At 47.0% G+C, this 27,553-nt stretch overlaps 1 protein-coding gene across 8 annotated transcripts in view; it reads left to right on the top strand.

Annotated features, from left to right (window-relative positions):
* TULP3 (TUB like protein 3) overlaps positions 1-27,553 on the top strand; it is a 75,877-nt gene that overhangs the window by 18,519 nt on the left and 29,805 nt on the right. For all 8 annotated transcript variants that reach the window (XM_065584289.1, XM_065584275.1, XM_042842416.2 and 5 more), the window contains exon 2: positions 20,479-20,530. Coding sequence is in view for 6 of the 8 variants with exons in the window: in XM_065584275.1 (XP_065440347.1) it covers positions 20,479-20,530 (52 nt within the window). In the remaining 2 variants the exon portion in view is untranslated. The remainder of the gene's footprint in view (positions 1-20,478; positions 20,531-27,553) is intronic.

Here is a 27,553-nt window from a genome sequence, read left to right as displayed (position 1 = left end):
CAACTGCGTCTCTCAGTTTCTGCTGGCTTTCTGCCTTACATAGCTATATTAAATCAATCCCCTAGTTCCTGTGTTTGTAATCAGTCCTAGGGAAAACTCTGAGCCCACACAGTTTAGCTCTGCTTAGCTTGTCATGCAGCCCACTGCCTTGGGTGATAGCCTCATACTGTTTCAGATATAGTACACAAAGGAATATTTAATTATTCCTTCTGTTTACTTTAGCAAACCCATCAGCTTTAATCAGGTATGTAATTGTTTATAGATCAAAGACTTGCTTGATGGCAGCCATTAATACCTTTCAGCATAAAAATACTTAGTTTTGATTTAAAGACTTCAAGAGATAGAGAATCCACCACATCCTTAATTAAGATATTCCAGTGGACGTTAATCCTTACAGTTAAAAATTTTTAGCCTCATTGCTAGTCTGAATTTGTCTAGCTTCTGCTTCCAGCTATTGGATCTTGTTATGCCTTTGTTCTGTTAGATTAAAGAGCTATTCAAAATCTCTTGCCCACATAGGTTCTTGTAGAACAGGATTAAGCCAACTCTTTAATTTTTCTCTTGAATAAACTAGAATGAGCTTCTTAAGCATTTTGCTATGAGGCATGCTTTCTAGATTTTAAATCGTTCTTGTAGTTCTTTTCTGAACCCTGTTCAATTTTTCCACAATCCCTTTTGAAATGTGGACTACCAGAACTGGACAGAACGTTTCAGTAATGATCTCACTAACTGCATATTCAGTGGTAATACCACCTCCCTATTCCTGCTTAATATTCTACTGCTTATATATCCAGGATTGCATTAGACTGTTAGCTACAGAATCCTATTGGGAGTTCTTGTTTAATTGGTTATTCATTATGACTCCTAAATCCTTTTCACTATTGCTGCATTCCAGGATACAGTCCCCTATTTTCTAAGTGTAACCTGCATTCTTTGTTCCTTATGACGTGTTTTCATACAGCCAAATACAAATGTTGTTCAAAAGAGTCCATTTTACTAAGCAATTTAGATAGGTTTGTATAACTAACCTGTCCCGATCATTATTTACCATTTCACCAATTTTTGTCATCTGCTCATTTTACCAGCAATGATTTCATATTTTCTTCCAGATCATTGATAAATTAGGGTTACCATATTTTGAGTGTCCAAAAAGAGGACACTCCACGGGGCCCCGGCCCCGCCCCCAGCCCCACCCATGCCCCCGCCCCAACTCCACCCCCTTCCCCAAAGTCCCTGCCCCAACTCCGCCCCCTCGCGGGAAGCCTGAAGCAGGCAGCAGGTAAGCTGGGGGGGGGGTGGCGGGAGGAGGCGCAGCCCAGTCTGGCCCCCCCAACTGAGCGGCTCCCTCCGGAGGCTGGCCCTGGCCCCAGCGTCTCCAGCCTGGCTCGGCTCCTGGGGTGCCGGCCCGGCCCAGCACCCCCGGCCCCGCACCCCCGGTCCCAGCCCGGCCCCCGGCCCAGCACCCAGTGGCGCCAGCCCCTCCCTATTTTCCCGGACATGTTCGGCTTTTTGGGATTTCCCCCCGGACGGGGATTTGAAGTCCAAAAAGCCGGACATGTCCGGGAAAATCCGAACGTATGGTAACCCTAGATAAATACTGTATGTAGTAGTCTTGGCCGAGGTTCGGCCCTCAGCGGGGCTGTGGGGTATCCCACCGCCTTGCTCTGGTCCGCCATCAGTCCTGGTCCAGCGGTAGTGTGGGACAGCAAACACACGGTTAGGGGCTCAGGCCCTTAAGCAGGGGCTGAGGCAATAGGTCAGAAAAAGCCCCGGACCCTCAATCGGGGTGGGGCAGCAACCACGCAGTCTGTAGCTCGGGCCCTTAAGCAGGGGCTGAGTCAATGAGCAAGGGGTCCCAGCCTCTCTAGGCCAGGGAAAAGGGGGAGTCCTCCACCCAAGGAGTGGGTGGCAGGGGGGGACGCAGGCCCTCCCACTCCACTGCCTCCCAGCCCGGGGCCCTAGCAGCGGCGGAAGCTCGCTGCTGTCAGTGGGGATCCTGGCCACAACACACTGACATAGGATCTGGCAGTGCTGCAACCAGACTGGGGTCGGCTGCCCCCGGGCTACTTCCACACTCCTCCTCGTAGGGTACTTGGGTTGGACTAGTGTCCTCGGTGCTCTCCACCAGCATCGGTTCCTCCAGGTAGGTAGCGAAGGGTAGGCTCGGCTCCTCCTCAGGGTAGCTGGAAAGGGGCAGGCTCAGCTCCTCCTCGGGGTAGCTGGAAAGGGGCAGGCTTGTCTCCTCCTCGGGGTAGCTGGAAAGGGGCAAGCTCGGCCAGTCCTCCTCAGGGTAATGGGTAGGCTCGGCTGGCCTGGTGAGTCAGCAGGCCGGTCGTGGCCTGCTGCTGTCTCCCAAGCGGGAGCTCGCCCACAGACGTCTGCTCTCTCCGCCGACTTGTTCTCCACTGAGCTCTGCAGGCGGGCTTTTATAATTCTGGGTCGGCGCCGTGACCTCGGAGGGGCGGGCGCCGGACCCGGTGGCTCCGCCCACATTGGTGTTAGGGGAGGTTCGGCCCTCAGCGGGGCTGTGGGGTATCCCACCGCCTCGCTACACTGTACATTGAATAATATTGGGTCAGAAAAAGATCCCTGCAGAACTCCACTGGGAACACCTCCATTGAATGGTGATTCCCCAGATACAATTAGTTTTTGTGATCTATCAGTTAACCAGTTTTTAATGTATTTATTATGTTCTACATTGATTTGATATAGTACTAATTTATAAAAGATTTATAGTCTTTATGTACCATAGTGAAAATAGTTCAAGATAGGAGAGAGAAGCTCACTAGATTTAGTTGCTGTCTTCACTAGTATCAACCGCATATGATGTGGCATCACATCATCTTATGATCATAGAAGATTAGGGTTGAAAGAGACCTCAGGAGGTTATCTAATCCAACTCCCTGCTCAAAGCAGGACCAACCGCAACTAAATCATCCCAGCCAAGGCTTTGTCAAGATGGATCTTAAAAACCTCTAAGGATGGAGATTCCACCACCTCCCTAGGTAACCCATTCCAGTGCTTCACCACCCTCTTAGTGAAATAGTTTTTCCTAATATTCAACCTAGACCTCCTGCACTGCCACTTAAGACCATTGCTCCTTGTTCTGTCATCAGCCACCACTGAGAACAGCCGAGCTCCATCCTCTTTGGAACCCCCCTTCAGGTAGCTGAAGGCTGCTATCGAATCCCCCCTCACTCTTCTCTTCTGCAGACTAAATAAGCCCAGTTCCCTCAGCCTCTCCTCGTAAGTCATGTGCCCTAGCCCCCTAATCATTTTCGTTACCCTCCTTTGGACTCTCTCTCTAATTTGTCCACATTCTTTCTGTACTGGGCTCCCCAAAACTGGACACAGTACTCCAGATGTGGCCTCACCAGTGTCAAATAGAGGGGAATAATCACTTCCCTTGATCTGCTGGCAGTGCTCCTACTAATGCAGCCCAATATGCCATTAGCCTTCTTGGCAACAAGTGCACACCGTTAACTCATACCCAGCTTCTCATCCACTATAATCCCCAGGTCCTTTTCTGCAGAACTGCCGCTTAGCCAGTCAGTCTCCAGCCTGTAGCAGTGCATGGGATTCTTCTGTCCTAAGTGCAGGACTCTGCACTTGTCCTTGTTGAACCTCATCAGATTTCTTTTGGCCCAATCCTCAAATTTATCTAGGTCACTCTGGACCCTATCCCTACCCTCCAGCATATCTACCTCTCCCCCCAGTTTAGGGTCATCCATGAACTTGCTGTGGGTGCAATCCATCCCATCATCCAGATCATTAATGAAGATATTGAACAAAACTGGTCCCAGGAGTGATCCCTGGGGCACTCTGCTTGATACCGGCTGCCAACTAGACATGGAGCCGTTGATCACTATCCGTTGAGCCCGACAATCTAGCCAGCTTTCTATCCACCTTATAGTCCATTCATCCAATCCATACTTCTTTAACTTGCTCGCAAGAATACTGTAGGAGACTGTATCAAAAGCTTTGCTAAAGTCAAGGTATATCACATCCACTGCTTTCCCCGTACCCACAGACCCGTTATCTCATCATAGAAGGCAATCAGGTTGGACAGGCATAACTTGTCCTTGGTGAATCCATGTTGACTATTCCTGATCACCTTCCTCTCCTCCAAGTGCTTCAAAATGGATTCCTTGAGGACCTGCTTCATGGTTTTTCCAGGGACTGAGGTGAGGCTGACGGGTCTGTAGTTCCCCGGATTCTCCTTCTTCCCTTTTTTAAAGATGGGCACTATATTTGCCTTTTTCCAATCGTCCGGGACCTCCTCCAGATGTCATGAGTTTTCAAAGATAATGGCCAATGGCTTTGCAATCACATCAGCCAACTCCCTCAGCACCCTTGGATGCATTAGATCCGGACCCATGTACTTGTACATGTCCAGCTTTTCTTTCATCATTGAGGGCTGCTCCCCTCCTGCCCATACTGTGCTTCCCAGTGCAGCAGTCTGGGAGCTGACCTTGTCTGTGAAGACTGAGGCAAAAAAAGCATTGAGTACTTCAGCTTTTTCCACATCATCTGTCACGAGGTTGCCTCCCCATTTAGTAAGAGTCCCACACTTTCCCTGACCACCTTCTTGTTGCTAACATATCTGTAGAAACCCTTCTTGTTACCCTTCATATCCCTTGCTAACTTTGCAACTCCAGTTGTGTTTTGGCCTTCCTTATTACACCCCTGCATGCTCGAGCAATATTTTTATACTCCTCCCTAGTCATCTGTCCAAGTTTCTACTTCTTGTAAGCTTACTTTTTGTGTTTAAGCTCACTGAAGATTTCTCTGTTAAGCCAAGCTGGTTGCCTGCCATATTTGCTGCTATTTCTGCACATTGGGATGGTTTGTTCCTGCGCCCTCAATAAGACTTCTTTAAAATACAGTCAGCTCTCCGGGATTCCTTTCCACCTCATATTAGCCTCCCAGGGGATCCTGCCCATCAGTTCCCTGAGGGAGTCAAAGTTTGCTTTTCTGAAGTCCAGGGTCTGTATTCTGCTACTCTCCTTTCTTCCTTTTGTCAGGATCCTGAGCTCGACCATCTCATGATCACTGCTGCCAAGGTTGCCACCCACTTCTGCTTCCCCTACTAATTCTTCCCTGTTTGTGAGCAATAGGTCAAGAGAAGCACAGCCCCTAGTTGGTTCCTCCAGCACTTGTACCAGGAAGTTGTCCCCAACACTCTCCAAAAACTTCCTGGATTGTCTGTGCACTGTTGTATTGCTCTCCCAGCAGATGTCAGGGTGATTGAAGTCCCCCAGAGAACCAGGGCCTGTGATCTGGAAACTTCTGTTGGTTGTCCGAAGAAAGCCTCGTCTGCCTCATCCTACTGGTCTGGTGGTCTATAGCAGACGCCCACCACGACATCACCCTTGTTGTTCTCGCCTCTAAACTTAACCCAAAGACTCTCAACAGCTCTGAGCAATCATACTGCTCTCTTACACACAGTGCAACTCCTCCACCTTTTTTCCCCCGCCTGTCCTTCATGAACAGTTTATACCCATCCATGACAGTGCTCCAGTCATGTGAATTACCCCACCAAGTCTCTGTTATTCCAATCACATCATAGTTCCTTGACTGTGCCAGGACTTATAAATCTTTGTTTGTTTCCCAGGCTTCTTGTGTTCGTGTACAGGCACCTAAGATAACTAGCCAATTGCCCTACTTTCTCAGTATGAATCAGGAGGCCTCCCCTGTTGCACCCTCCTCCTTATGTTTCCTCCTGGTATCCACTTCCCCACTTACCTCAGGGCTTAGGTCTCCATCCCCAGGTGAACCTAGTTTGAAGCCCTCCTCACTAGGTTAGCAAACCTGCTTGCGAAGATGCTCTTCCCTCTCTTTGTTAGGTGGATGCCATCACTTCCTAGCAATCCTTCTGCCTGGAACAACATCCCATGGTTGAAGAATCCAAAGCCCTCTCTCCGACACTACCTGTGCAACCACGCATTTACTTCCACAATTCAATGGTCCCTACCTCAGCCTTTCTTCAACAGGGAGGATGGACGAGAACACGACTTGCGCCTCCAACTTCTTTATCCTTCTTCCCAGAGCCACATAGTCTGCAGTGACCCGCTCAAGGTCATTCTTGGCAGTATCATTGGTGCCCACTTGGAGAAGTAGGACAGGGAGGCGGTCCGAGGGCTTGATCAGTCTCGGCAGACACTCCGTCACAACCTGAATTCTAGCTCCAGGCAAGCAGCACACTTCTCGAGTTTCCCAGTCTGGATGGCAGATGGATGACTCGGTCCCCCTTAAGAGGGAGTCCCCGACCACCACCACCCGTCTCCTCCTCTTGGGAGCAGTGGTCGTGGAACCCCCATCCCTAGGACAATGCATCCCATGACTTCCAGTTGATGGGGTCTCCTTCTGATCCCTTCCCTCAGATGACTCTTCCAAACCATTCTCCACGGTAGTACCTGTACAGAGAGGCTGAAAAATGGTTTCTTACCTCTATCTGCTTTGGGGATACGTGGGTTCTCCTCTTTCTTCTGGAGGTCACATGCTACCAATTTTCTACCCCGTTCTGCACTGCCCTCTCTGATTCTTCAGCATGCTGTTCCTGCAGTACAAAACGCTGACTTCTATCCAGAAAGTCTTTATGTAACGCAGGGTTGATACTTGGATCTCTAGTCCTTTAACCTTCTCTTCCAATATGGAGACCAGCTTGCATTTCGTACAGACAAAGTCGCTTCTATCCTCTGGAAAAAGAGAAAATGGCACATCCTGTGCAAATCACAACAGCTGATTGTTCACTATCCATATTGTCTTCCTTCTAAGAGCCTCTTTAGATGTTGTATTTACTGCTCACAGAAACCTGAAGGCAAAAAACTCAGGGGGAACTCCCCCCAGGCAAACTCTCTCTGTTTGCGTCTCCTCTGTTTGCAGCTCACTCGGTTCACAACCATGATGATGGAACATGACCAAAGGGAGAGAAAGAGAACTGACTTTCTAGCTTCTTTGGGCTTGTCTGCACACGATTTCTGCATAGGTTTGATTAAATCCGGTTTTTTGCACTGATTTTCTGTGCGTAGAACAGGCTTTACACATAGACTTGGGGGACCAAAGTGAGAAGTGAATTCCAGTTGAAAATCCTCCACCAAGATTAGTCTCTAGGCCCCACAAGTTATTGGGCTTGCTGCTAGAAATGCTAGGTGAAATTCTATGGCATGTGTTATGCAGGACATTGAACTAATTGATCATAATGGTCCTTTAAAATCTACAAATCTTAATGAAATCAAATATTCAGTGACAATCTTAACTGGGTAGCATAGCAGCATACATAAAGAATGTTTATTGTATGGAAGGTTGCGTTAGATATTCCAGTTTGTATTGTATATTGTATGATTTGACAAATAGTATGTAATTCCATTAAATGTCCCTACATTTAGAGACTATTTGATTGCATGGTCAACTACTCAGAAATCAACAAATTTGAAAGTTAAAATTGAATGTGGAATGTTAACTCAGCGTTTTCTTGCATATGTATAACACAGTCTCTAATTACATAATCACATACTGTTTTCAAAATAATACACTATTTCCCTTTTTTAAAAACCAGCTGGGAATATACATGTGTATGTTGTAATACTTCTTTAATTTTAGAATACTTCTTGGTTATGTATAAATGACATCTTACTTAAAGGATGTTGAGTCTGGGAGTTATATATGTTACAATTAACTATGCTTAGTAAGAATGGCTATGAAAGAGAAATTGATTTCTTATTATACATAATCCATCATCAACAAATTTAGCATCCAAATTCTTATTGCAAAATTTTTATTTCTGGGAATGATGTAAAAAGCAGGCTGGGCTTTGGTTTCAGCTGGAGTTTTTGACATTGGCAGTTAAAAAGAAAAACTTCTTACTTATCATTGGAGCATGTTTGACCTGAAAGGCAGTGAGAAAGACCATTTGGAATCCCACCATTTTGCTGTTTTTCTCATTTTTAATGTCCAACCACACTTCAGGATGCCTTTTAGTAAATGTGCATTCTGCATTTTTAGCCAATTGTTAACTCCATCCCTACTTGGTATCCATGGTTATTCCTGGTCTCCACTTCCATTCTACACCTTTGATTATTTCCCACCTTCTCCAGATCTGGAGGCATCATTCAGCTCTTAGGGGAGGATGAGGGGGTTCCTTGAATATGGTGAAACTGAAGAAAGGAGTCATTGGGGGCAGTTTCTTTGTGGTGTGAGTGAGACACTCCAGTGACCACAGTACTGTGGAGGGATTTGGAGTGAATATAGCATGTACTCTGTTGCAGAAGGTTAGGGAGAGAAAGAGGAGGGGAAGCTAATCTGAATACTGACATGTCACAAGAACCACAGGCTAAGCTAGGAATTGCTTTCTAGACCATATATTCAGGGCAGATTTGTTATTTTCCTCATTTCCAATAGATGTTTAATTGCTCTTACTGCAGACAGGAGTACTTGTGCACTGACATGTCAGAGGAGCATTTGAATGTGTTGTTTCTGTGGATTTGGAAGGATTCCCTTTTGAAGCTGGTTGAGCCAGGGGCTGTATGAGTGCACTGCTTGCATTTGTCACTCATATGTAGGAGAGCCTCCACACAGTCTTTTTCAGTATCAACAGCTTATCCATTTGAGCTACTAAGAGGAAAAAGTTAGTGTAGGAAAGGAACAAGGAAGCTCTGTTTTCCTGGCTGTTGCGTTGGACTTTCCAGACAACCAGGGAGTGGGAAGAAGTCAAGGGATGAGGTAAAAAAAAAAGTCTCACTTTTTATTTATTTACCATATAGATGCTCTGATACCCCCTACCCTCTTCTACGATTCATGTAGATTCTTCTATTCTGTGATGGGGAAGGATTGCTGGGCTCCTTCACTCCAAGTCCTTTTCATAACAGTGTTTTTAATCTGTTAAAGATGACCTGAAAAGGAGACAAAATTGTTCTTGTACTTTATGATGAAAAAAGATGACTTGTTAAAGTTTTTGTTTCTTCTTTCCATACGGGGTGGGGTGGGGAGATGTGGGAATACCCACGCACTTCCATCACACTTGTTTTACATAAGGAAAATCAGATCCTGACTTACTTCTTGTTACTGAAGGACTTGAATCATTGTTGGAGGACCACAATGGAAACATCACAATAGATTGATCCTGACTGTTGTCATTTCCAACCCTTAATTAAGTAATGAGGAGTGTTGAATGTGAGGACTAGTCTATTCTGCAGTAGTGGTGTTCCAGTCTTCAAACATAGCTATAAAGTTTTCACTTAACATAAGTTTTGTTCCAAAGTGGACACTAATGACATAATTAAAAATGATTTTGATCCCCATTGAGAACTGGAATAATTGCAGCTCAGAGAGGTCATCCCCTATTCTCCACTGGCAGCACCATCCAGCTAAAAATAAAAGTTGGAATCTCATATGTTTAACATAAAAAACAAACAAAAATCTTTTTAGGTTGCATTTTTCCATCACAAAGAAGCAGTGAAGAGTGCAAACACAATGTTAGCTTGTGTCCACACAATGCTATTTTTAAAATAAAAATAATTACTTAAGACAATATCCAAAAAGAAAAGGGGTGTGTGTGTGAGAGAAATGGAAAAGTGACCGTTATCTAATAATCTAATACAGTGGTTCTCAACTAGGGATACACGTACTGCTGGGGGTAAGCACAGGTCTTCCAGAGGGTACATTAACTCATCTAGATAGTTGCCTAGTTTTACAGTAGGCTACATAGAAAGCATTAGTGAAGTCAGTACACACTAAAATTTCATACAGACAAAATAAGAAAGTAAGCAATATTTCAATAATAGTGTGGTGTGATGCTTTTGTATTTTTATTAGCACTGTCAAGCAATTAAAAAACGAATCGTGATTAATCGCACGATTAAAAAAAATCACGATTAATCACATGATCACACTGTTAAACAATAATAAAATACCATTTATTTAAATATGTTTGGATGTTTTCTACATTTTCAAATATATTTATTTCAATCAAAACATAGAATACAAAGTGTACAGTGCTCACTTTATATTTTTTTTATTACAAATATTTGTGCTGTAAAAAACAAAAGAAATAGTATTTTTCAATTCACCTCATACAAGTACTGTAATGCAATCTCTTTCAGGATAAAGTTGAACTAACAAATGTAGAATTATGTACAAAAAAACTTGCATTCAAAAATAAAACAATGTAAAACTTTAGCACCTACAAGTCCACTCAATCCTATTTCTTGTTCAGCCAATCGCTCAGACAAACAAGTTTACATTTGCAGGTAATAATGCTGCCCGCTTCTTGTTTACAATGTCACCTGAAAGTGAGAACAGACGTACACATGGCACTGTTGTAACTGGCGTTGCAAGATATTTATGTGCCAGATGTGCTAAAGATTCATATGTCTCTTCATCTTCAACCATCATTCCAGAGGACATGCGTCCATGCTGATGATGGGTTCTGCTCAATAACAATCCAAAGCAGTGCAGACCAACGCATGTTCACTTTCATCATCTGAGTCAGATGCCACCAGCAGAAAGTTGATTTTCTTTTTTGGTGGTTCAGGTTCTGTAGTTTCCGCATTGGAGTGTTGCTCTTTGAAGACTTCTGGAAGCATGCGCTACACCTCCTCCCTCTTAGATTTTGGAAAGCACTTCAGATTCTTAAACCGTGGGTTGAGTGCTGTAGCTATCTTTAGAAACCTCACTGTGGTACCTTCTTTGCGTTTTGTCAAATCTTCAGTGAAAGTGTTCTTAAAATGAACAACATGTACTGAGTCATCATCCGAGACTGCTATAACATGAAATATATGGCAGAATGCGGGTAAAACAGAGCAGGAGAATACTATTCTCCCTCAAGGAGTTCAGTCAAAATGTAACTAGAGCATTATTTTTTTTAACTAGTGTCCTCAGCATGGAAGCATGTCCTCTGGAATGGTAGCCGAAGCATGAAGGGACATACGAATGTTTAGCATATCTGGCACATAAATACCTTGCAATGCCGGCTACAAAAGTGCCATGCGAACGCCTGTTCTCACTTTCAGGTGACGTAAACAAGAAGCGGGCATTATCTCCCATAAATGTTGTCAAGGCTCCTTCCCCACTCTGAACTTTAGGGTACAGATGTGGGGGCCTGCATGAAAACTTCTAAGCTTAACTACCAGTTTAGATCTGGTCCACTGCCACCACTCCCAATGTGCTAATTCCCTTCCCTGGGTAGCCTTGGGAGACTCTTCACCAATTCCCTGGTGAATACAGATCCAAACCCCTTGGATCTTAAAACAAGGAGAAATTAACCATCCCCCCTCCTTTCTCCCACCAACTCCTGGTGGATCCAGATCCAATCCCCTTGGATCTAAAAACAAGGAAAAATCAATCAGGTATTAAGAAAAAGGCTTTTAATTAAAGAAAATAAAGGAAAAGAAAACCCTCTGAGAGAGATTAGCATACCAGCTACTCTCACAGACAACAGATTCCAAACACAGAGGATGTTCCCCTGGGCAAACCCTTATTACACACAAAAAAATACCCAAATACCCAATTTGACTATTCCTCTAATTGCACAAGACAGGTTACAAAGAAATAAACATAAACCTATTTATTTCCTTCACTAATACTCACTACTTAATAAGAGGCTGAATTCTGGAGCTTTTCCACTCCGGTCCAAAGTGAAACTCAACAGACAAAGGGAACTTTTCTCCTTCCCTTTGAACCATCTTGTCCTCCCATTGGTTCCTCTGGTCAGGTGTCAGCTAGGCTAGGTGAACTTCTTAACCCTTTACAGGTAAAAGAGGCATTAACCCTTAACTATCTGTTTATGACGAATGTAAACACACTTGTTTGTCTTAGCGATTGGCTGAATAAGAAGTAGGACTGAGTGGTCTTGTCAGCTCTAAAGTTTTACATTGTTTTGTTTTTGAGTGCAGTTATGTAACCAAACAAAATCTACATTTGTAACTTGCACTTTCACAGTAAAGAGATTGCATTATGGTCCTTGTATGAGATTAATTGAAAAATACTATTTCTTTCGTTTATCATTTTTACAGTGCAAATATTTGTAATAAAAATAATATAAAGTGAGCACTGTACACTTTGTATTCTGTATTGTAATTTAAATCAATATATTTGAAAATGTAGAAAAACATACAAAAATAGTTAATAAATTTCACGATTAATTTTTTTGAGTTAATTGCATTTGTTAACATTGATTAATAGACAGTCCTAATTTTTATGTCTGATTTTGTAAGCAAGTAGTTCTTAAATGAGATGAAACTTAGTGTACAAGACAAATCAGACTACTGAAAGGGGTAAAACCTGGGAAGGTTGAGAACCACTGATCTAATGCTGCTACAGGATGAATGGATTATTTTTTACCTACCTCTTTTCAAGAGTTCAAAAATGTAATCTATTTCTTTAAAACCAGTATGCAAAGAAATTGGTAAACGATTTGAGTTTTGTTGCTTTATTCCCCTATTTGTTTTGTGAACATTATTATTTACAGCTTCTAACCTGTGTGTGTTTTGTCCATGACAAAGGTAACCTTTTCTATCACCAGTGTGTTCTGTATGTGAGCATGCCAAGTCTTCATCACCCACTGGATTTCCACATGGCAGCTACTGCATATCTTGCTGTATTCAGCAAATATGTTACACACAATTTAAACAACTGATATTTTTGTATCAACAGGGAGCCTAAATCTATTAGTATAACCATAGCAAGTATCCTTCAGGTCATTTGTCCCTCCCTGTGCCTATAATGGCTCTGACCAGCTCTTTTGTGGTACTTTTCTGTATAGTCATCACAACCTAAGTGAGGATTTCTCATACATTTTATTGGCAAATTACAGAAACAGGAAATGTGACAAAATAAAAAGCAGTTAAACACAGATAACCCTCAGACATAGTTAATTAAAATATAAATAGATGGGTGTCACACTGTCTGGAATGGCTCCCAACTGTGAGTGCCAATCTCAGATCAGACTGTCAGAAAACAGGGCAGACACCCCAACCTGGTGGTATATTCAATAATTAGATTTCACCAAGCCAATAACTAATGTCAACTCCTGGATCCCTATGTTAGTTTTACCATGTAGGCACAGACAATCCCGTTAGGCTCTCCAGCCTATCTTGCCACCCCAGACAAACTGGACTTTGTGATACTGGTCGCTATATCAAATATCACATCAAAATAGGTTACTCCCAACCCCAAAGGGTCAGTCTCTTACCCCAGGTCAATGGATATTCTCAATCTGACACCAAAGACAGCACTGACAGCCAATTTCTCTAGTAAACTAACTAAAGGTTTATTAGCTTAAAAAAAAGGGAGAGTTGTTGAGAGGTTAAAGCAGGTAAAATACATTAACAGAAGAGTATAAATTTGTAAGTCCAAAATAATAGCAGAGAGGTAGTAATCTGCTAATTTTCCATAGGTTTCTCAGGGTTACCCAAAATAACTTTGGGGATCTCTGTCTTGCATCTAGAATGCTTCCCTATGAGTGCCCAAAAAGTTCAGAGGTAACAGGATCGTTCCCTGGATCCATTCTTATAGCTCCTTTCCACGGAATGCAATCTGGGAAATGTTTCTATTCACCGCATGGGCTTTTCCTTTGTTGACTAAATGAAGACTGAGTCTGTGAATTTCCATTGTCAAACACAATGACCCATGCTTTGAAGTTAGCAACCTTCTTCATTTACATTTCCAAAGTTACTTTGAGGAGTAATTTTAGTTACAGGGTTATACATAAATGCAGATGTTTGTAATAGCAAACAACAATCCTTTGTTAATTTTCATGAAGCTTACACATCAAACATCTTCTCATTTTAACACTAACACATGCTTTAATCTAGGGTTATCTAATTACAGGGATTACATAATGTAATGCGCTAGCATCAACAGGTTATAGATAAGTGAAGCTATTGACCATTTAACATACGAATGAATTAGTCTATGCATACTAGTATACTTAATGTTTCTTTGATATTCACACACAAGTGAATTGGCCAATAGTTCTGACCTGCTAACTTGTTGCACCCCCAACGCAAAACTGGAGTATGAAGGGGTGACACAGACAATTCTGAACCCACCTCAGGGACTCCCCATTCTTGATAAGGATCTGCAACAACATTTTCCTTTCCCTTATGAATTATGTCCATGTCAAATTCTTGTAGGGCCAAACTCCCAACAAAGTAATCTTGAATTGGTTCCCTTAGCTCAGTGCAGCCATGCCAAAGGGGCATAATCACTTAAAGCGGGGGTCCCCAACACGGTGCGCGCGGGTGCTATGGCGCCCGCCAGGACATCTAAGTGCACCCGCCTACTGGCCGGCGGACGAGCATCCGCCAAAATGCCGCCGACAAGCAGCGTCATCCAGAGGCGTCGCCGCTGAAATTCGGTGGCATTTCGGCGGCGACGCCTCTGGATGACGCTGCTTGTCGGCAGCATTTCGGCGGATGCTTGTCCGCCGCCACGGTCCTCTGTGGCTCATCGCCAGACGAAAAAGGTTGGGGACCACTGACTTAAAGCAGTAATGTTTTTGTTACACAGATAAGGTTTAATAGCCCAGACAATGGCATAGCACTCTTTTTCAATTGCAGCATCATTTTGTTCAGTGGGTGTCAGTTTTATGCTTACATAGACTGTGGGGTGCTTCTTACCCCCCACTCCATCTTGCATCAGTACTGCACCCAACCCAATGTTAAAAGCATCAGTGCACAGCACAAATGGTTTGCTGAAATCAGGGCTGACCAAAACAGGCTTCTTAGACAAAGCTTCTTTTATGTTCTGTAAGCCTTTCTGACAGACCTCTGTCCATACCACCCAGTCTGGCTTTCTTTTTTTTTTTTTTTCGTAAGGTCTGATATGGGGGCCACAATGCAACTAAACCCCTTTACAAACCTATGGGTAATAGTTGGCCAGACCAATAAAGGATCGAACCTGCTTTTTTGTTCTAGGGGAAGGCCAGCTCCTTATGGCCTCTATCTTTGAAGGGTCGGGGTGAACAAACCCACTGCCTACCTTGTGTTCTAGGTAGGAAACCTCTGCAGCTCCCATCTTGCATTTGGAGACCTTGATAGTAGCCTTTGTAACACAGTTCCCACATGATTGAAGTGGTCTTGCCAGGAGCTACTAACAATAGCCAAGTCATTTATATAGGCTCTGGCAAATGTTTGTAACCAGTGTTCCCTCTAATTTTTTACGTCCATGTGCGGAATGAATTTTGTTATGTGCACCAATATGGAGGTGATGTGTGACACAACACCTTCATATTGGTGCACATAACAAAATTCATGTGGTCTGGGTGGGGTCAAGGGGTTCAGAGTGTGGGAGGGGGCTCAGGGCTGGGACAGAGGGTTGGGGTGTGGGAGGATGAGGGCTCTGGCTGGGGGTGTGGGCTCTGGGGTGGGGATGAGGGGTTCAGGGTTCAGGAGGGTGCTCAGGGCTGGGGAAGAGGGTTGGGGTGTGGGGGGATGAGGGCTCTGGCTGGGGGTGCGGGCTCTGGGGTGGGGATGAGGGGTTCAGGGTGCGGGAGGGAGCTCAGGGCAGGGGCAGAGGGTTGCATTGTGGGGGATGCAGGCTCTGGGGTGGAGCCAGGGATGAGGGGTTTGGGAGGGGACTCAGAGCTGGGGCAGAGGGTTGGGGTGTGGGGGGTACAGGCTCTAGGGTGGGGCCAGGGATGAGGAGTTTGGGGTGCAGGCTGCCCCCAGACTGCGGTGGGGAGAGAGGACTCCCCCCAGCCCTCTCTCGCTGCAGCAGCTCTGGGCCGAGGGAGAAGTGGCTTTCCCTGGCCACAGCAGCTCCGGTGTGGCTGGGCTGGGCTGAGGGAGGGACTGCGGCAAGTCCCGGGCAGGTCTGTGCTGGGGCCGACGGGGAGGGGCGCCTTTCCCCGCCACAGCCCAGAGCCTCTGCATGGGGCTTAATAGGCAGCTGCGTGGCCACACAGCTTAGAGGGAACTTAGTTTGTAACCCCTGCAGCACCTCATTAACAAACCGTATAAAGGCATAACATTAAATTCATATATTCCAGATTCCACTATAAAAGCAGATATTTCCTGGGCATCAGCATTTAAGGGAATTTGCCAGTACCCACGAGTCAAGTCTAGGGTACTTAGGAATTTTACACACCCCTCCCCCCAGTAGGTCCAGTAAGTCCTATATTCAGGCTGTGGGGTAAGGATCAGACTGGGTGATAGCATTCCATTTCCTATAATCTACGCAAAATCTGATGGTTTGTCCTTCTTAGGAACCATCACAATAGGAGACTCCCAGGGACTTTTTGTGATTAACTCCATTTCCAGCTTGCTTTCAACCTCCTATGCATTTCCCCTTTGGCCCGGTATGCTCTGCAGTTTGAATGGAGTGTACAGTCTTGTTAGTTAAACCTGGCCAGTTAGAAAATACTTGTCTGTGGTGCTTTAAAAGGGCGAGCTTTTCCTGGTTGGGGACTAGAGTTAAACTCCCCAAACTCAGTGCTTTCCAGTGGAGTTCCTTCTTTGCTCTTTTTGAAAAAAAACAATTAAAGGGGTGGGTAATGGTTCCTCATCAGCACAACATATCATATTCACAGCAATCTCCCTTTCATGGTAAGCTTTTAACCTATTGTTATGCACTGTTTGCACAGTTCCCCTGACAGGGGGACTTTCTGACATTATATGTGACTTCATTCACTCTTTCAATCACCTCAAAAGGTCCTTCCCAATAGTCCTGCATTTTGTTTTTCCTCACAGAAATTAATATTAAAACCAGATCACCAATATCAAATGATCTTTTCTTAGTATGCTGATCATACCAAGCTTTCTGAGTTTCCTGACTTTTCTTAAGGTTCTGTTGCACCAAATCCATCATCACCTGCAAATTCTCCTTAAAATTAGATACATACTCCCCCACTATAGTCCTGTTTCCTCCATATTGCCCTCCCAAGAGTCTCAAATTAAATCTAGGTGTCCCCTCACCTGCCTCCCATATAGGAGGTCAAAGGGAGTAAAGTCAGTAGATTCTTGGGGTACACTTCTGTACATATATAGAAGAAATGGGACCAAAATGTCCCAGTTGTTGTCACACCTGGAGACATCCGTTCTTAGCATAGCTTTCCAAGTTCCATTAAATCTTTCCACAGCCTCATTGGTCTCTGAGTGTTAGGAAGCATCCTTTATATGCTTCACTCCACACAATTCCCATAATTTTTTTAAGACCATGGTTGTGAAGTTTGCACTATGATCTGTCCGTATTTCTCTGGGAAATACTACTCTGCTGAAAATGGTAAATAAAGCTGTAGCCACAGTTTCAGCTTCAATATTATTAGACAAGGCTGTGGATTCAGGATACCCGGTGGCAGAATCCACCACCACAAGTATTGTATTTCTTTCCACTCCTGTAAGGTTTAGTGAGAGATCTACAATATCTGCAGACACGCTGGCAAATGCCTCCTTAATAATGGATAAAGATTGCAGTGGTGTCTTGTAAGGCCCCTTTAAATCCGTAAGCTTCTGACACAAATCTCAACTTTTGCAATAATTTTTCACTGTCTGAAATGTATGAGGCCAATAGAAATTGTTCTTCAGCCTGTCACAGATTTTCTCCACTCCTAAATGTCCTTCTGTCCTGTATCTCTGAGGCACAACTATTTCCTTGCAAATTTACTAGGATGCCATTTCTTCCTATAGAGGATTCTTGATACAACAAACCTTCTTGCATAAAAAAATCTACCCTTTCCTTCCCCAGCCAGGGTATCATTCTGAACTGCCACCCTTTCTTGTTCCAAAGAAGGATCAGTTTGCTGAGCATATATAATCATGGAAGATTAGGGTGGAAGAGACTTCAGAAGGTCATCTAGTCCAACCCCCTGCTCAAAGCAGGACCAACTCCAACTAAATCATCCTAGCCAGGGCTTTGTCAAGCTGGGCCTTAAAAACGTTTAAGGATGGAGATTCCTCCACCTCCCTAGGTAACCCATTCCAGTGCTTCACCACCCTCCTAGTGAAATAATTTTTCCTAATATCCAACCTAGATCTCACCCATTGCAACTTGAGACTATTGCTTCTTGTTCTGTCATCTGCCACCACTGAGAGCAGCCTAGCTCCATCCTCTTTGGAACCCCCCTTCAGGTAGTTGAAGGCTGCTATCAAATCCCCCCTCACTCTTCTCTTCTGCAGATTAAATAAGACCAGTTCCCTCAGCCTCTCCTCGTAAGTCATGTGCCCCAGTCCCCTAATCATTTTCGTTATCCTCCTCTGGACTCTCTCCAATTTGTCCACATCCTTCCTGTAGTGGGGGGCCCAAAACTGGACGCAGTACTCCAGGTGTGGCCTCACCAATGTCGAATAGAGGGGAATAATCACTTCCCTCGATCTGTTGGGAATGCAGCCCAATATGCCGTTAGCCTTCTTGGCAACAAGGGCACACTGTTGACTCATATCCAGTTTCTCGTCCACTCTAATCCCGAGATCCTTTTCTGCAGAACTGTTGCTTAACCAGTCGGTCCCCAGCCTGTAGCAGTGCATGGGATTTTTCCGTCCTAAGTGCAGGACTCTGCACTTGTCCTTGTTGAACCTCATCAGATTTCTTTTAGCCCAATCCTCAAATTTGTCTAGGTCACTCTAGACCCTCCAGCGTATCTGCCTCTCCCCCCAGCTTAGTGTCATCCGCAAACTTGCTGAGGGTGCAATCCATCTCATCATCCAGATCATTAATGAAGATGTTGAACAAAACCGGCCGCAGGACTGACCCCTGGGGCGCTCCTGCTTGATACCGGCTGCCAACTAGACACTAGTGATCAAGTAGCCATTGATCACTACCAGAAATTCTTTGTGTGTTTCACTTAAACCCAGAGCAGATTCTGACACAATAGAAGAACTTTCAAATTCCTTCTCAGAAGGCAAGCTGCTATTCTCAGCAGAAAAAGACTAGGATTTCCCTCCCCTTTCACAGCCTTCCTCACTGACTGCAGACAAAGCAGGTGTATCAGACCCATACTTTCCCTGGGACCTGCTTATAATACATCTCTACCCCGATATAATGCGGTCCGATATAACGTGAATTCGGATATAATGTGGTAAAGCAGCGCTCCGGGGGACGGGGCTGCTTTACCGCGTTATATCCGAATTTGTGTTACCGCAAGCGTTTCCTCTGCGCCCGCCCGTTACTTGCTGCGGCTCTCCCTGGGGTCGCCGCACCCCAGCTCACCTTCGCTCCGCCTCCTCCCACGAGCGCAGTTCTGCTTCTCCTCCCTCCCAGGCTTGCTGCACCAATCAGCTGTTTGGCGCGGCAAGCCTGGGAGGGAGGAGAAGTGGAGCTGCGGCGTGCTCGTGGGAGGAGGCGGAGCGGAGGTGAGCTGGGGCAGGGGGGCCATAGCAAGTAAGGGGGGAGGGAGGGTGCAGAGGAACTGCTCCCCGCCCCAGCTCATCTCCACGCCGCCGCCTCCTCCTCCTCCCATGTGCATGCCGCTCAGCTCCGCTTCTCCCTCCCATGCTTGCCGCGCCAAACAGCTGGTTGGCGCGGCAAGCCTGGGAGGGAGGGAGGAGAAGTGGAGCTGCAGCGCGCTTGTGGGAGGAGGCAGAACGGAGATGAGCTGGGGTGTGGGGGCCCCGGGGAGGGCCACAGCAAGTAACAGGGGAGTGCAGAGGAACCGCTCCCTTCCCCAGTTCATCTCTGCCTCTTCCCCTGAGCACGCCGCCGCTGCTCTGCTTCTCCCCCCCACCCCGTTCCAGGCTTGCCAGGCCAAACAGCTGATTGGCGCGGCAAGCCTGGAAGGGAGGGAGAAGCGGAGGGGCGGTGGCGCGCTCAGGGAGGAGGCGGAGGCAGAGCGGAGGTGAGCTGGGGCAGTGAGCGGTTCCTCTCCCTACCCTGATATACCGCAGCCTCACCTATAACACAGTGAGATTTTTTGGCTCCTGAGGACCGTTACATTGGCTACAATGTTATTACCTATTAAAATATCAGTGGGTAGCAAATTCCTAATGCCAACCACAGCATCACCTAACTATAGAACATTTCAGTACTGAAATCATCAATTTTTATACATCAGGTCAAATTCATATCAAAACTGGATAAATACAGTCTTTTACATATCATGACTAGTGATCCTGGGCAGTCCACAAAGAGGAAAGAGCTGGATTGAGGAGCCAGGGAGTGCAGAACTCTGAGATGTAGATATTTGTGGGAGAACCAGGACCATAGTGAATTGCTTTGAACTGTTAAGCATTGGAGCAGCAAATTGGCTCATGACTCAGCCAATTAAATTGTTCAGTATTGAAAATTGCTTTGGTATTGCCTCGGGAACGTGGTTAATACATAGCTCAGTCTTGTCTAAACTGCTCTATAAAAGTGAGTTTTTACATATATCAAAGGACTGTTGGGTCTCACAGTATGGTAAAAAGTATATTGTGGGCTGGCAGTTAGTTTATAAACTTGTTTGTTCTGGAACCATGTCTTACTCTGTAGAGCACCACATACACTTACAGTGCTATGTAAATGATTTTTACTAGCAATAATAAGTTTTTTTTCTCTTTCCTTTCCACAGTATTTTTGAAGATGAAAGTGTGAAATTGCGACAGCTGAAACTAGAGAACCAGGTAAGTGAACAGGCAGTGCAGAGGCTGACAAGTGTTACTATAAGAGAATGGTCAAAACATCAGTCTCCCGGAATTTACAACCACATTTCACATTATGAGTCTGAGTTTGCCGCTTCTTTATTCTGATAGGGAAGGAGAGACAAATGCTTGCACTTCTTTCTTCCCCCCATTGTGCCTCTTGGATGCACCTGATTCACTGCTGTGTTTTTTATAGTCTTTACACCAGTGCAAAGTGGGTATAAAACACCAGCATTTTGCACCCACTTTGCACTGGTGTAAACAACTGCAAAAGGTACAGAGCAACTCCTGTGGCATGTGAGACCATGTGTGGAGTAAAACAAAGACAGGGTGATGAGTCTGATATAAATGCTTGGAATGATGGACAGAGACCGATTAGAACTAATCTCTTCCATTTGCCTTCAAGGATTTTCTGGTTATCATTAGTTTAAGAGTCAAGCTTGCCACAGTTTTTGTTTTGATTTCCTTGATATTTTGTGCCTCCTGCAAGTGTTGTTTTATTCATTTCATTAGGATTCAGTCATCACAAGACTGAGTGGATCAAAAGAGAGGAGGAGAATTAATCTCTGTAGGGAATTATCCAGCTTAAACATCAAAGCAGAAAGAAAAATACTCTCTAAACAGTAGAAAGAGCTGCTTAACCCCTCTGTCAAGATAGACTTCCAGCAACTTTCTGTCTTTCTTTTTCTACATACAACCCATTTTTGGCTTAGCATTTGATTTGGGAGAAGAGCAGGAATTGTATCTCTTTCCAAACAGCTGATTGATACACAACTTGCTGAATGCCCAGACCACCATACCCTTTAGGGCACTTAGATAAACATATTCATCCTTACTATTCTGCCCTGTGAAATTTAAAATGAGTATAGGTTAATATAGAGGCGGATTAAGGTTTGGTGGGGCCCTCAGCCAGAGCATGTGGTGGGGCTGCTCCCCACCCCTTCCATCTGCGGCCCCACCCTTGTTCCACCCACAGTCCCACCCATTCTGCTCCCTCACCAATTTACTCCTTTCTGCCCCCCCAAGACCAGAGAAGCTCTGTCCCCCTCATCATGACCCTGGGGCTGCAGCAAGAAGTGAGAGCTCCCCCAGCCGTGAGGCCACGGCAGGGAGTGAAAGCGCCTCCAGTCCGAGGCCGCAGCTGGGTCCAGGTGCTGCGGCTTCGCCTGGTGCTTCTGCCAGGAAGCAGAGGTGGGGTTGGGGGACTTCCCCCACCCAGATGGCGCTTCTGCTGGGGAGCGGGGTCAGAATGTGGGGGCTTTCCCCGCTCCACCCGGCACTGCTATGGGTTGGGGCATTGGAGTTTCCCCTGACCCACAAGGCACTTTTTCTGGGGCTCTGGGCTTCCGCCATCTGGGGGCGGATTTTTTTCGGGGCCCCCCAATTTACCAGACCCCCCGGGCATGGGCTCCATAGGTCCAGTGGCTAATCCACCACTATGTTCATAGATTTTTGAGGCCAGAAATCCATTATGATAATCTAATCTCACTTGCTAACACAAGGCATAGAGCATCACCCAGTAATTCTTGTATAGAGTCCAATAACTCATGGTTGAACTAGAAGCATATATTATAAAAAGACACCCAGTCTTGATTTAAAGACTCCCAAGTGATGAAGAATCTACCACATTCTTCGATGAGCTGTTCCAGTGGTTAATTACCCTCACTTAGAAATTTGTGCCTTATTTCTAGTCTGAATTTCTCTCGCTTCAGCTTCCAGCCACTGAAGTTTGTTTTACCTTTGTCTCTAGTGTCAGATATGTTGTTTCTGTGTAGGTATGCATGACATTATCTAAGGGTATGTCTAGACTGGCAGAGTTACAGCGCCGCTCAGAGAGTGCTGAAGGGAAACAGCTGTTGTATGTTCACACTATCAGCTGCCTGCGCAATAGCGTGTTCACACTTGCGGCACTTGCATCGGTATTCAGAGCGGTGCACTCTGAGCAGCTATCCCACAGAGCATCTCTTCCTCTTCTGCCGCTAAGAGTTATGGGAAGGTAGAGGGCATCCTGGGTCCTGTCCCAGTGCCCCATGATGTATTGGTTCGCATCCCAGCAGTCCCTGTGCATCTGTCCACATTTGTCACCATCTTTCAACAGTTTGTGTACTGCGCACTCTGCCTCTTCAGTCTGCAGGAATGGATCCCACACTGTAGACCAATATGCTGCTCGTTCTCACTAACACATCACGAGTGGCAGTGGAGTTATTCCTTAAACTATAAAGGCAAGAGGAGTTCGACATTGATCTTGTCACTCATAGTACTTACGACATAGTACATACGACTTACGAGATTGCTTGTGGCATTCATGGAGGTGCTGACCACAGTGGAACGCTGCTTTTGGACTCAGGAAACAAGCACTGAGTGGTGGGATCACATCGTCATCCACCTCTGGGATGATGAGCAGTGGCTGCAGAACTTTCGGACGAGGAAAGCCACATTCATGGGACTGTATGACGAGCTCACCCCAGCCCTACGGTGCAAGGACACAAGAATGAGAGCTGCTCTGCCGTTGGAGAAGTGCATGGCGATTGTATTGTGGAAGCCGGCTACTCCAGACTGCTACCGATTAGTCGCCAACCAATTTGGACTGGGAAAGTTGACTGTTGGACTTGTGTTGATGGAAATGTGCAGGGCCATTAATAGCATCCTGTTCCAAAAGACCATGACTGTGGGCCACGTGCATGACGTGGATGGCTTTGCACAAATGGGCTTCCCAAACTGTGGAGGGGCGATAGATAGCACGCACATTCCAATTCTGGCACCAGACCACCTAGCCACCAAATATATTAATCGGAAGGGTTATTTCTCTATGGTTCTCCAGGCACTTGTGGATCATCGTGGGCGTTTCATGGACATTAACGCAGGCTGGTCCGGAAAGGTGCATGCTGCACGTATCTTTCTGAACACTGACCTGTTCAGGAAGCTGCAAGCAGAGACTTTCTTCCCGGACCAGATCACCTTAGGGGAAGTCAAAATGCCCATTGTGATCCTGGGAAACCCCGCCTACCCCTGAATGCTGTGGCTTATGAAGCCATACACAGGGCACCTTGACAGCAGCAAGGAGCAGTTCAACAACATGCTGAGCATGTGCAGAATGACTGTTGAGTGTGCTTTTGGTTATTTAAAGACCCACTGGCATTGTCTATATGGGAGGCTGGACCTGGCCTATGACAATATTCCTATGCTTATAGCCGCGTGCTGTATGCTCCATAATATTTGTGAAGAGAAGGATGAAAGCTTCACTCAGGGCTGGACTGCTGAGGCTCAGTGCCTGGAGGCTGAATTTGAACAGCCAGAGACCAGGGCTATTAGAGGGGTGCAGCATGGGGCCATAAGGATCAGGGATGCCTAGAGGCAGCAATTTGAAGCTGAAAGCCACTAATATTTGTTGCTATGCTCGGGAGTGCAGTGCTTGTTATGCTAGGAGATGATTGTGATTGGTGCAGTTGATGCACTGTGAAGATTTAAGAAAATTGCCTGTTGCTTTGCAGGGCTCTGTTTGCTTTCAATTAATGGAATAAAGGTTGCTTTCAAACCAAAACAGAGGAGAAAGACAAACAAAAAAACACATCAGCACTGAGGGGGATGGGGGAAGGGAGGGTCCTAGGAGGAGGTGGGGTCCCTGAACGGTTAAAGATTTGTGTATGTCCAGATATCATATGCAACCTTGTCCTTTTGGAGTACAGTGCAGTGGGAACTTTACTTCAGCACGGCTAAACTGCAGAGGGAAAGGGGTTGAGTGCAGTGGGTACAGGGAGTCCGCAGGGCTGGGCTGTGACGAGGCAGGAGTAGAATGCTGCGGGTACAGACTGGAGCCAGGAGGTTGAGAAGAGTGTGTTGGCAGTGTCTGGGGTGCGCATGGGAAAGAGTTTAGCGACAGCGGCTGCAGGGGAGGGCGGGTGCGGAGCTGCTCGGTTTGAAGAGCTAGTAGCGCCTGGAGCGTGTCTGCTTGGCGCTCCATAGGGTTTAAGCGCTTCGTTCTGGCATGCCACGTTCTCTTTTCAGTCCCTCTTCTCACTGTCCAGCCACTCCTTCGATTGTTGTTTTTCGGCCGTGGAGTGCATCATGACATCACGCAGAAAGTCCTCTTTAGTTTTTCATGGCCGCTTTCTAATTCTGCGCAGCCGTTCAGCCAGTCATAACAAAGAGGGAGGCTGGGCTCCCAAGGTCATCTCTGTGAAGCCAAAATGCAACATTTTACAGAAGTAGTATTGTTTGCAACACACGGACCACTGATTCAGTGATTTAAAACACAGCCACTATTCCCATACCTGTCGCTAACTGGCTGACCCCAGGAAAGCACACATGAGCCACAAGACCCCCAAAAAGGTGAGTAATCACAAGGGCGGGGGAAATCAGTGTTCCAGGACCGTACTGTACACTTTGCATATGGCTGTTGGGGAGAGCCAGCACTGTAGGGGGGCTTATAATCATTACTGTACCTACATTTTCCACAGGCTGTGTTCATTATGGAAGATGTCTCGCTGCTGAGGGTTAGCAGGGAATCAAGGGAGGGTCTTCTCCAAGACTGCGGCTTCCACCCTGGCCCTTATGCGACTTGCCTGTGTGCAGCAATTGTCGTCTCCCCTCCCCTCCCCTTCCCTTCCCTTCCCTTCCCTTCCCTCTTCCCAGTGATGGCAGAGTGGCACGGGAAAGTTACTCTTAATGGGGCAAGAAACAAAGCAGCTCTGCCAAAGAACTTGCGGCAGCGGATTGCCCGGTATCTCCATGAGAGTTTCCTGGAGATCTCTGAGGCAGATTCCCATGAAGTGAGGGAGTCAATCAACACCCTGTTCCACCACTCAGACTAGGCATGTGGTGGTACGCACATCATACAGACACAAGCTTGCTTTCTGCAACCCTCCTCCCCCCAACAACTTGCTTCAGCGATTCCCAAAATCAAAGCCACTTACCAGGGGTCTCATCTCCTGTTTGCGCTTTGCTAAGATCTGACAGCTGTGACCGGCTAGACTCCTCCCGGGTAGAGAAGAACTCCTGGCTGCATGCATCTCTGACCTCTGAGTCATCCTCTGCCTCTGTGTTCCCCTCCCCGTCCACAACCTCATCCAAGATTTCCTCCTCCTGGCTCGGTCCACTCTCGACTGGCATGCGAGCCTCCGAAGTATCCACAGTGGCCTTCGCAGTGGAGGTGGGGTTGCCACCAAGTATTGCATCCAGCTCTTTGTAGAACCAGCAGCTCGTGGGCGCAGCACCAGAGTGGCAGTTTGCCTCCCGTGCCTTGTGGTAGGTGTTCTGCAGCTCCTTCACTTCGACCCTTGTAGCGGGGTGGTCACCCTGCTCCTGCCTGGAGGGGTTAAAAGCAGCCCTGGAGAGGGCTGTGGCTGGGGAAGGGCTGATTGGGGAATCAGCCACAGCTGAGGCCACCACCCCAATCAGGCCACAGATGGCCCTATAAAAGGGCTGTGAGCCAGGAGCTCAAGAGGACACTTTCTCACCAGCCTCTTGAGAGAGAAGGACCTGGCTGCCTGGGGAGCTGAGCAGGGTACCCAGGGCCGGTGCAACCCATTAGGCGACCTAGGCGGTCACCTAGGGTGCTAGCATTTGAGGGGTGGCATTTTGGGTCCTTCGGTGGCGACCACGGCGGCCGGATCTTCGGCCACCCTGGTCGTCATCGGCATTTCGGCGGAGGGAGCTGGGGAAGGGGGGCGCGGGGAGGGCGGCCTGCAACAAGTAAAGGGGGGGGCAGCACCCAGGGGAACCACTCCCTGCCCCAGCTCACCTCTGCTCCGCCTCCCCCCTGAGCAAGCTGCCCCGTTCCGCTTCTCTCCCTCCCAATCTTGCGGCGCCAATCAGTTGGGAGAAGTGGAGCGGCGATGGCGTGCTCGGGGAGGAGGCGGACCAGAGGTGAGCTGGGGCGGGGAGCTGCCGCACAGCTCCCCGGGCCGGGGGGAGCTGCCACGGGGAGTGGAAGGGGCGCCTCAAGACGGAGGGGAGGAGCTGCCATAGGTGGGGGGCGCCTCAGGGCGGGGGGGGGGGGGTGGGGAGCTGCCGCGGGGGGGCGGAAGGCGCAAGATGGAAGTTTCGCCTAGGGCGTGAAACATCCTTGCACCTGCCCTGAGGGTACCTAGGGTGGAGCAGTGCTAGGGAAGGGCAGAAGGAGCTGGGGAGCTCCAGCCTAATAAAACCCCAGGCTGCAGGCCTTGTTAAGGGCCTATAAAGGGTACTGGGGCTGCAGAGGGGCAGCCCAGAGATAGGCAGAGGCAGCAGGTCCTAACCCCCCTTGCCGATGATGAGTGGTTTATAGACTGCAGTCCGCCCCAGTGAGTGGGGGCTAGATGGTGTCTGGCAGTAACCACTGAGGCGAGGTGGGGATAGAGGGTTGGGGGTTCCCCCAGGTGGGGAGACCCAGATTGTGGATTACTGCTGGGGGCAGAACCCTGATGTAGAGGGGCACCGGGGTCCGGGAGGGACACAGAGGCCAGCGGCAGGCGAGACACCGGCCTGCAGAGGGTGCTCCAGGCTGGAAGAGCTAATTCCCAGGATGACCAGCAGGAGGCGCCGCACCATGAGTCGTCGCATCGTGACAACCCTGCACTGCAGTGTGTCCCAATCATGGCCCCTTTCTGTCATGCATCGTGAAATCTGTCCGTAGGTGGTATAATTCCTATGGCTGGAGCGCAGCTGGGACTGGACAGCCTCCTCTCCCCAAATGCTGATGAGGACCCACAGCTCGGCATTGCTCCAAGCAGAGGATCGCCTAGTGCGTGGAGCAGGCATGATCACCTGGAAAGATGCACTGAGATCACTGCACGGAAGGGGATTTTCAAAATTCCCAAGGAATTTAAGGAGTAGGGCTCATGGTTGGTCACCTGAGGGCAGGGCAGTAGAGTTCAATTTGATGACCAGAGAGGCGAGAACAGGCATTGTGGGACACCTCCCGGAGGCCAATGGCAGCACTGTAATCGACCAGGGTGTCTACACTGGCACCACGGCGCTGTATCCCCAGTGCAGAAAGCTGTACGCCTCTAGTTGGGGTGGTTTTTT

This window comes from Chrysemys picta, chromosome 1, assembly GCF_011386835.1.
Source record: "Chrysemys picta bellii isolate R12L10 chromosome 1, ASM1138683v2, whole genome shotgun sequence".
Classification (NCBI taxonomy): Eukaryota; Metazoa; Chordata; order Testudines; family Emydidae; genus Chrysemys; species Chrysemys picta.
This window is presented reverse-complemented; position numbering and strand designations above follow the sequence as displayed.